The 11,309-nt window shown below is 34.5% G+C and overlaps 1 protein-coding gene across 1 annotated transcript in view; it reads left to right on the top strand.

The window, feature by feature from the left end:
* LOC102418604 (carbonyl reductase family member 4-like) overlaps positions 1-10,924 on the top strand; it is a 15,006-nt gene extending 4,082 nt beyond the window's left edge. Inside the window, 4 exon segments of the mRNA XM_014457562.2 lie at positions 711-851; positions 3,275-3,363; positions 3,366-3,404; positions 10,738-10,924. Of these exon segments, the coding sequence (XP_014313048.1) occupies positions 711-851; positions 3,275-3,363; positions 3,366-3,404; positions 10,738-10,916 (448 nt within the window). The 3' untranslated portion in view covers positions 10,917-10,924.
* The last annotated feature ends 385 nt before the right edge of the window (positions 10,925-11,309 follow it).

Here is an 11,309-nt window from a genome sequence, read left to right as displayed (position 1 = left end):
TAAATATAAATATATATATATATTTATACCAGTTTTATATATATATATATATATATATATATATATATATATATATATGGGAACATAAGATATATGTTCCCATACACACACACACACACACATACACACACACACACAGACACACACACACTGAGTGGTCAGATTATTATGACCACCTGATGTGTGTAGGCAAATTAGCTATAATTTCATGCTGAAGTTGCAAGAGGGCCAGACCATTATAAAGCTGGTTGTTTACCACGACAGTAGAAGTGATTTTTTCCTGAAGATATGGATAAACAACGTGATTTAACAGCCTTTGAACATGATATATATATATATATATATATATATATATATATATAAATATAAATATAGTGTGTGTGTATAATTATATATATATTTTTTTTCTAAACACGGAAGGCTTAGCATGGCAATTGCTCAGTTAATTCCAGCTATTTTGGTTATGTGGCACCAGTTTTCACAGTTAGGAATATTAGCTACTCTACCTGAGAGCGGATAGGAAGGTGGCTTCCAAGTAGATCCTTTCTGGCATATCTGTTGTTTTAGTGCCTCTCAAACCAAGTTTAAAATGGGACTTTCTAGGTATTCCAGCTGAGATATGAAGCACTTTTTATAATCTCAGTAAAAATGTTATATATTTCTTGATGATGTTTTATCTTGTTTTTAACTTATGTGCTTTTTATTTCTAGGGATAGCCTTTTAACAAGAACGAAAACTGAAGATGTGATAACTCAGCTTCATACTAACCTTTTGGGTTCCATGCTGACCTGCAAAGCTGCCATGAAAACTATGATTCAACAACAGAGAGGATCTATTGTTAATGTAGGTGAGTCTTCACCTTTGTGAATTTATAGTTATCTTTTAGTACCCAAAAAATATTTAATTGACTAAATTGGAATTTGTTCATGGGTGAAACTTGGATGAAATGTGTCATCTTATTATCTGTGGAGAAAGGATTTGATTAACTGATGAATGGGTACAACAGGAATCACAAATTCACATCTGTATAGTGGTCAAGTAGGTGTGGAATGAGTTGACACCACCAGGTATTAGAAAAATGACAGCACAAGCCATGTGATAAATGACAAAAGACCCAGCTTTGGTGTCCAGAGGCCATTGGAATGGCAGGAGCTAGCACTGCTCAGATCCAGTAGAATGTTGCTATGCACAAATGTGGTCCCAGTTTTGCCAGCTGTTTTGATTTTTAAAGAGAAATTGGACATCCTGATTTTTATGTGAAACCTAGTTTTTAAAACGTGGAGAAGGAGTTGAACATGTTATATACTGGGGCCTAAAAATGATGTCTAGAGCAGCTGCCTGGATCATTGACAAATCAAGTACAGAGGTTTCAGAGAAAGCTTTTAAGAAAAGAAGTAACTTTTTCAGTTTTTTAGCCTGGATATAAGTAACCTATTGTCTTCAGTTCATCCGACTCATGGGGTGGATCAACTGTGTACTATGTGCTTGTAGACCTTAAAATGCAAAATGATTTGAAATTTTATTTCAATTTGATAATTGAAAATAATGGCATACTACCTGACTCTTAAAAAGCCACTAGAGGGGAATATTTCCTAGTTGAAGTAAAAGACCCTATTCTTTTTAATATAGGAAATGTCTTTCCAAACTGATGTAGGGTTTTTCTTTTTTGAAAGTGAGAGAAGGATATTATGCTAATAAGCATTAGAACACTTTTGACATTTACCCTTAAAAATATGAGATTAATTTTCTTATGAAAGATTAGTAAATGAGCCGACCTTTGTTTTCTAACACAGCAAGATAATGATTTTTGAAAAAATATTTTTATTGATTTAGAGAGGAAGGGAGAGGGGGAGAGAGAAACATCAATGATGAGAGAGAATCATTGATCAGCTGCCTCAGGCACCAGGGATTGAGCCCTCAGCCTGGGCATGTGCCCCAACCAGGAATTGAACCGTGACCTCCTGGTTCATAGGTCAGTGCTTAACCACTGAGCAACACTGGCCCCAACAGATAATGATTTTTAGGTTCTTGTAAGCTGCTGGTATATGGCCTATATACATCACCTGGGGTATATTTGTTTAACTCTAAAATATCTCCCTTTTAGGTATATTTAAAAAATCCTCATCATTCCCTTGTCATGCCAAACTTTAGAATTATGCTAAAAGTAAATAAAATTAGATAATTTAAAATAAGTTAAGAGAATCTTATTACAGAAAGGACTATTTAAACTTCTAGAAAATTGATGGTATTTCAGAAGTTACCACTTTTGACTAGAAGAACAATAGTATTTGGCATGAACCAAACTTTTATAGCTTCCTTTGGCCTTTCTTTCATGCCTGTATTTTTCTTTCTTTTTTGTGTCCTCCATATTGCTCTCTCTTCCAAATACCCTTGTTTATTCATCTGCATTTCCTCTGTCTGCTCTCCCTTTTCTCTTTTCTGTGCTTTACTGTTATCATTCTTTGTTATTAAGATATAATGTAGATAAACATTTTAATCTTGGACTTGATTATAACATAAAAAGTATTTGGAATGTTTTCTAAAATAAAATTACTTCAAACATTTTGTGAGAGGTTCTTGCTTAATTTTACAAGTACAGGTCACTAGTGCAGAAAATTATTTCTCCACTTATGTTTTGCTTGAATTTATTTGCATGCAGTTGCTATTTGAATTATAAGTTATTCTTTTATATTCAAAAAAATGAGACTACCCAAGAATCTTTAGTAGGCAATGCAAGTTATAAAACATCACTGAAGGTAACTAAATTGCAATTTTACCAAAAGTTTGTAATTGAAACTTTTCTTAGTTAGATGGACAGTAATTCAAATTTAGTGAGATTTATCTTCAGATGAAATATTTCTTAGGTGGAAATGAATGTTTCCTTATGTCTATGTTGTAGAATCATAAAATTAATGAGTCATCATCTAACTTTTTCTGGCTTTAACTTCTTTCTACTGCACATCTTTGTAAATACTGTAGAATTTTTCATCATGCGACCTATTCAGAGATGAGAGTGGGTTTCTTTCACTTAGTGGATCAATTCTGAAACCCTGTTTGGCATTTGAGGTTTCAAATAAGCATCTTTCAAATCCTGTTTTCTGTGTATCTGCAGCAGATTCAGACTCTTAACACTCAAGTGACAATGGCTAGAATTCCTAATTTTAGCAAAGGACAAGGTACAATGATTTGTTCTTTGTTTAGTATAAATTATCTGCATATCCAAATAACCCCATTAAATTGGTTTGAATTTGTTTCAATTTTTATGTCTAGCAAGTATTATTGGCTTAAAAGGAAATGCTGGTCAGTCTGTGTACAGTGCTAGTAAAGAAGGAATCTTCGGATTTTCACGTGCTCTTGTTAAAGAATAGTAAGAAGGAAAATTACAGTGAATGTAGTTGCTCCAGGTCAGTGAAAACTTCTTTTTTTTTTAAACATAATTTATGCATGTTTATGGCTTTATATAATAATTGCAAAGATTGTAAGTACATCAGCATCATTAGGCACTTCTCAGCATATTGGTGCAGGAACGTGCGGAATCTGCATTGTCACTAGAGTCTTCAGTAGCTAAATGCAGGAGGACCTTCCTACGTCCTGACAGGACCTCCGTGGCCACACTGCCAGTTTGTGCATCGTCCTCAAGGAGGAGGCAAAGAGTAATGACAGGCTGTCTTGATTGCATAAACCACGTTGCATCTTTTACTGAATGATTATTCCCAAACTAAAATCACAAAAGAAACTTGTACTTTAAAAATCGGTTATAAATTAAGAATGGCCCAGCCAGTGTGGGTCAGTGGTTGAGCATCAACCCATGAACCAAAAGATCACAGTTCGATTCCCAGTCAGGGCACATGCCTAGGTTGCAGGCTTAATCCCCAGTAGGAGGTGTGCAGGAGGCAGCTGATCAATGATTCTCTATCATCATTGATATTTCTATCTCTCCTTCTCCCTTTCTCTCTCTGAAATAAATAAAAACATTTCTTTAAAGAAAAGAATGTAAGAATTTCAGTTGTGTGTGTGTGTGTGTGTGTGTGTGTGTGTGCGGGGAGGGGTGGGGAACACAATAAATCTTTATATTTAAAATCTCTGAATAGCTCTATAATCCCCTATACTTTTAATAACGGTACAATCCAGAGGAAATAAACAAGGCTGCATAGGTGATATCGTTTGGACATTTCACAAAGTAGTCATGTGATCTACTCATTACTCCAGAAAGTCAGTATTTGTACAGATAAAGAATTGCCAGAGGTCATATAATGTTTCTTTTCCAAATAGACAGATCCCTTTCACTGGACTTCATTGTATCTAAGAGAGCTATCCAAGATTCCTGTTAGAAATTGAACACAAAGAAAAATTAGAAGGAAAAAAGATACTTACACAGACTCAGGAGGAAGAAAAATCTTTTTTTAAAGTCACTCCATGAAGTAATAAGATTTTAAAGTGATTTTGGCAGCAGCTGCCTGTTGAATGACCGAGTGGAAGCTCATTGTGTAATGTCACGGGGAGGAAGGTGGTAGTGCGTCGTAACAGAAATGAGAACACTTGGACTCTGGCACCAACAAGGTCTATTCCATGTGCAGGAGGAACTGAGATTTGTGGCCAGCAGTGAAGATGGATAGAGAGGTGGCTGTTTACTGAATTTTCAAAATAGTAGAAGTCACAGTGGGAAACTTGCAGTAGAGCTGCCTTCCTTTAGGGCAGTGGTTCTCAACCTTGGCTGCACATTAGAATCACCTGGGAATCTTTTTAAAATCCTGATTTCTGGGCTTCATCCTCCGGAAATTCTGTTTCTTTGTTATGAGGTGGGGCCACAACATTAGTAACAAAGAAACAGAATTTCCAGAGGATGAGGCCCAGAAATCAGAATTTTAAAAAGATTCCCAGGTGATTCTAATGTGCAGCCAAGGTTGAGAACCACTGCTTTAGGGAATCCATCAGGAACACTTGTGTTCTTGTTAATCATGAAGGACAACCCAAGCCAAGAGAGAGGCAAGTCACCTGTAAGGCAGAGCAAGTGTGAAATCAGAGACCCTTATAGTGGTTTCAACCTTCTGGCCCTTTAAATACAGTTCCTCATGTTGTGACCCAACCATAAAATTATTTTCATTGCTACTTCATAACTGTAATGTTGCTACTGTTATGAATCGTAATGTAAATATCTGATATGCAGGATGATCTTAGGCGACCCATGTGAAAGGGTCGTTCAACCGCCAAAGGGGTTGTGACCCACAGGTTGAGAACCGCTGAAAGTCAAGAGGAACCTTTTTGTGCACCTGCTCCTTTTATATGCTGACTTTGGGTATTCCACATCACTTGAAAATATTGTTGGATTAAATGGGACACAAAGCCAATGAACTTGGTCTGTTTGTAACTGGTAATTGAAAATATTAAATCATAATGACCAGAATTATAGTTTAGGTTGCTACAGCTAAAGAAAGTCTTCATTTTTTTATTTATAAAGGAGTCATTAATTGGCCTATTAATTGGTACTCATAGATTGACATCTGGGTAGAATAATTCTAAAATGACTGTGAAAAGAATCATGTAATGAACTGGTGACTACAAAAAATTCCCCATACTTTATATTATCTTTAAAATATTTATGTTTAAATATTAATTATGGGAAAATGTGAGGTGGAAAGGACCTTGTAGCTCATTTATTCCAGTCATTTTTACTGTTTGGAAGACTGGGACCTAGGAGAGAGTGACTAGCCAAAGGTTTATGTCAGGACTGTTACTAAAAGCTTTATCTTTTCATTCCCAGCTAAGGTAAGCTTAAAAGTAATGGTCCCTTAGATTTCCTTTGTATCATTAGAAGGTTTTCAGGTCTTTTTATTTTTTGTCCTTTTGTTAATATGGCTTGTCTAAACTATCTGCAATTATCCAATTTTGTAGCTTTTACCTTTATATTACTTCCCTTTTGCCAAGTTACTAGTTGATAAAATTGCCTGGGGTAGTTAAGAGGGTAATAAAAATGTGCTAAAACTTGAATCTACCAGTATCACTCATTAGATGGTGTGATAGAAATTTTGGTTAGGTATTTACTTGACTTTTGAAGTAAATGAGTGTTTTCATGAACCTCTGCCAGTTAGCCATGGAATTTTGTGCTAGCTTACTATAAGTATTTAAGAATTGATTACCTATGTTAAGAAAAGATTCCTTATTTGCAGATGACATGAAAGAAAGAGTAAGTAGAAAGTAGACTTTGTCACCTTTTCATTTCAAGTCACTAATGGCTGCAGCTTGGACACTAGAGTTGGTGTTTTATTTGGCACTGATGTTGAAACAGCAGGGATCAGGGAATGGTCAAATGTTCTTTTTTTATTTAATTTTTTTAAAAAATATTTTTATTGATTTCAGAGAGGAAGGGAGAGGGAGAGAGAGATAGAAGCATTAACGATGAGAGAGAATCATTGATCAGCTGCCTCCTGCATGTCTCCCACTAGGGATAGAGCCCTCAACTCAAACATGTGCCCTGACAGGGAATCGAACCGTGATCTCCCGGTTTGTAGGTTGACCTCAACCACTTAGCCACACCAGCCGGGCTGGTCAAATGTTCTGATAGCCCTTTTGCTGTAGAATGTCCCTGCATCCCAATGCATTGTTTTGTCACAGAGACTGGCTGAATTCAAGCATTCCAAATCCATGAACATTTGATAGACTGTGGTTTAGATACAGTACATCCATTTAAAAAAAAAAGGATAATCCAAAAGCTGCACTGCCATCTTGGCACTGCTTTCTGTTTGTGTACGCTTTGTACAGCCTGATTGATTTTAGTGTTAGCCTCGTTCATCCATGTGGAGAATAGATCATTTGTGGTTTGGAACTGCATGTATTTCCTTCCTTCTCTTTTGGAGATTGCAGTGGTGTGGGTAATGAAGAGTTAATTCTACGTCATCATGATTTAAAAGCTGATAGTTTAAGGGCAATGTAAGTGTTCTTAACGCATAATAAATCATTCAGCAGGCTTACGTATGGGAGTGTCTCATATTCAAGGTCTGTGTTAGGTTCCAAAATTACAAAAATGAATAAGATACTCTGTCACAAGGAGCTAAGTACAGTGGGAAAGACAGACATATAAACAAATAACTACAGTGGCATGTGATGCATATAAAGATACATGTATGATGCTATGGAAACGCTGAAGAATGAATGCTTAATTTTGTTCGTGTGAATTAGTTGTCAAGGCAACAGGCGAAATAGTGGGAATGCAATTTGTATACAAAGGGAAGTTTTATGAGTGTTATGGAAGTGCACTTGTATAACCTTTTCTAAAGATCTTTCCAGTGCAATTTAAAACACACAAAAAAACCTGTTGCTAAAATTGTGGCTGTTCAATAATGGCTATATATCTTTAGTAGGTTTCATAGTATGAATATGCTTCATTGGTCAGAAGCAAAGTATAAGTTGAAATCGTACAATTAAATTGATTCCACCATAAATTGATTCTATGGATTATTTATTAACTTTATTTTCAGTAGTAATTATAATCATGTTCTTTATTGGATCTTTTAACAACATGACAAATATTAGAATTATGGATTATTTATTAATTATATACATTTATTTTTTTGTTAATCTTCACCTGACGATATGTTTCCAATTGCTTTTTAGAGAGAGTGGAAGGGAGGGAGGAAAGTGGGAGAGAGAGAGAAACATCAATGTGAGAGAAACATATAACTTGGTTGACTCCCACACCCACCCCACCCAGAGATGAGAAGGGAACCCATAACCCAAGTACATGTCCTTGACCGGTAATCGAACCTGCCACCCTTTGGTGCATGGGGTGATGCACTAACCAGGTTTCAGGTTGGATCCCCAGTCAGGGCGCCTGTGGGAGTCAACCACTTGATATTTCTCTCACATTGATGTTTCTGTCTCCTCCCCCCCTGCCCTCCCTCTCTCTCTCTGAAAATCAATTTTTAAAAAATCCTCATAGACACAGACAAAAGTATGGTGATTGCCAGAGAGAAAGGGAGATGGTGGGAATTAGAAGAGGGTATGGGGGGATAATTGGTGAATGAAGGAGATGACTTGGGGTGGCGACCACACAATAAAATACATAGATGTTGTATTATAGAATTGTACACCTGAAACCTATGTAATTTTATTAATCAATGTCACTCCAATAAATTCAATTAAAAATAGGTAAATAAATGTACTAAGATTTTCTTTCAGTGAAACACACAATATAAATAGTTGCTGTATTCTAGGCCCTCATTATAGATAATTTGAAGTTAGTACTGTGCATCTTTTTTCAATAAGTTTTTTTCTAAATAAAAAAATAAAATATATCTCTTGTAGACACTTAGGAAAGTACAGACAAGTAAAAGAAGAAAATAATAATCATTACCTGTAACTCTAGTGTCTAATGATAATCTCTATTAATATTTTGGAATATATTTTTCCAGTCATTAGTATAAGCTTTTTGGTGTTTGTTTTTTTTATTGAGGTGTGATGACATATGTAACTATATTACTTTCAGGTGTAAAGCATAATGATTCCATATTTGTATACATTGTGAAATGATCACCACAGTAAGTCTAGTTAACATTCCTCTTCTAACATGTTACAATTTTTTTTCTTGTGATAAGAATTTTAAGGTCTATTATCTTATATACTTTCAAATATACAGTATTAACTATAGTCACCATGCTGTATATTATATCCCTGTGACTTACTTATTTTATAACTGGGAGTTTGTACCTTTTAATATCAGTATAACTAAGTTCATTGGTAACCTACTTTTTAAATACACAAATGTTTTCTTTTATATTAAATGTTTTGCAGTGGAATCATTTTAATGCCTCCACATTGTTGTATTGTGTTGATGTACCATGATTTATTTAACTAGTTCCTTATTGAAACACATTCAGCTTATTTCTAGTTTTTTCCTTAATAAAGCTTTCATCGTCATGGGCTTCATGATAGAAAAATCTATGATTATTTCTCACAAGACTTAAAAGCAACTGTTTAGATATTTGTAAGTGAAAACCTAAGGCAAGGAAAAATTAAATAATTACATAGAGTGCATAATAAACCTTTGGCTTAGTACAAACTTTTAATCCAGTGCTTAGTTCACTTTTAACCTGGTATTTAATTTAATCGATTTTTTTTGTTTTTTTTCCTTTTTATTGAATTTATTGGGGGTGACACTGGTTAACAAAATTATATAGGTTTCAGGCTCACAATTCTACAACACATCATCTGTACACTGTGTGTGTGTTTACTACCCCAGTCAAGTCTCCTACCATCACCATTTTTTCTCCATTACTTTCCTCCACTTCCTCCCACCTGTCCCCTGGCAGTCACCACACTATTGTCTATGTCCATGAGGTTTTTTCCTTTCTTCTTTGTGAAACCCCTCCACAGACATTCCCCACCCCACCCCTGAGAGCTGTCAACCTGCTCTCTATCTATGAGTCTGTATCTATTTTGCTAATAAGCAAAATTAATTAACCTGGTATTTTAAATGGCAGTATATTTAGGTTGTTTTAGTTTGAGTTATAACTAGTTTCATTTTAACACAAGGCAATTTGGAAACTGTATTTTTGATATTGCACATTGAACTTTTACTTCACATGTTATGTCTAATATTAATCCATTTATTCTTTATGATTTTAAATTTTTTTATATTTTTCTAATTATTCCTTTTATGAGGACTTCTTAGTTGCTTAAATAATTGAATAGTGAACATTGATTACATAAGTTAAGTATTTTATTGGTAATGTGTGTTTTTATATCTTAGATTAATCACAAGATTATATTAATAAATCTATAGTCTTTACATATATCGTATAATGCAAATCATTTAGGAATAATTGCTGAAATATATTACATAGTACTTTATACTACAGAACATTATACTTTAGAACAGTGGTTCTCAACCTTCCTAATGCCGTGACCCTTTAATACAGTTCCTCATTGTGGTGACCCCCAATTTCATTGTTACAAATTGAACATAATTAAAGCATAGTGATTAATTACAAAAACAATATGTAATTATATATGTGTTTTCAGATGGTCTTAGGCGACCCCTGTGAAAGGGTCCTTCGACCCCCAAAGGGGTCGCGACCCACAGGTTGAGAACCGCTGCTTTAGAACATATTCTCTGCAAGTTTTATTGCACACACCAATGTCATGTTAAAGTTTTTATTTTTTTGTGTATACTATCAGAATTGGATATGACTACAATTTTTTTTTGTTATATGAATATTGGGAATACTGGTCTTTTACTCATCAATTGTCCTAGCAAATGGAACTAATCATCATAGTGCCAAATTGGTTCATGTGATGCCTTCCTTCCCTCTACCCTGTCTTCCACCCCTCTACCCCACTCAAGTGAAAATTAATCAATTCTATAGTACTTTGTTCATACCTCTATAAGGATATTCACTAGACTTCCTTACCTTATAATTAGGGATGCAAGTGACTAATTCCTCCTTAAATTTTAGGTTCCCTAAAGAATATAATTTTATTCATATTTATATGTGCCCACTTACATTTTGCTATGAGTTGGGTCAAATATTTGGGAATCAAAGATTTTAGTGTTCAATAAATGTTCATTAAGTTAATAAGTCAAAAAAAATGTAGACTTGGTTACTTGATTGCTAGCAAAACTATTTCCTAAATAAAGTTTATTAGTAACCTCAAGTTTTCTGGAACAAACTTATTTTTATCTGAGGTTGAGCAACTGTCTTAGTATCTACTCTTTTCTACTAAGCAAACATTTCTCTTTAGGATTTGTTCATACAGATATGACAAAAGCCTTGAACAAAGAACATTTAAAGAAAAATATCCCTCTTGGGAGATTTGGAGAACCTATTGATGTGGCACATGCAGTTGTGTTTCTCTTAGAATCACCTTATATTACAGGGCATGTTCTGGTAGTGGATGGGGGATTACAACTCACGATGTAATTTACAGATTTCTCAGGTAGAATGGTGATTAGAATCAGGCACACATTGTTGATTAGACAATCACATCTACATGGGTTACATTTGATAATCAAACCTATTCATGCTACAAATGTTGATTTCTACCTTTTTATGTATTTATCTGAAAAGAACAATGTTTGACCAATTGTATTTTCTAAATGGTATGTACCTTACAGACTATAGTGATTTAAGTTTATAGACATTTTTCAAGTGCTATAAACAGATATTACCTGAATTTATATATTTTGTCTCAAAAGTGAGAAAATTATAAAGTTTAATTTTTAGGAGTTATTATATTAAGTTGAATGAAGTTAACCTTATCGTCCATTGCCAAAATAAGAGTATTTACAGAGAAACCAAGATGGCGGCATAGGT

Source organism: Myotis lucifugus, unplaced genomic scaffold (genome assembly GCF_000147115.1).
Source record: "Myotis lucifugus unplaced genomic scaffold, Myoluc2.0 scaffold_1, whole genome shotgun sequence".
Taxonomy (NCBI): domain Eukaryota; kingdom Metazoa; phylum Chordata; class Mammalia; order Chiroptera; family Vespertilionidae; genus Myotis; species Myotis lucifugus.
The sequence above is the reverse complement of the archived record's forward strand: the minus strand, read 5'-3'. Positions and strand labels throughout refer to the sequence as shown.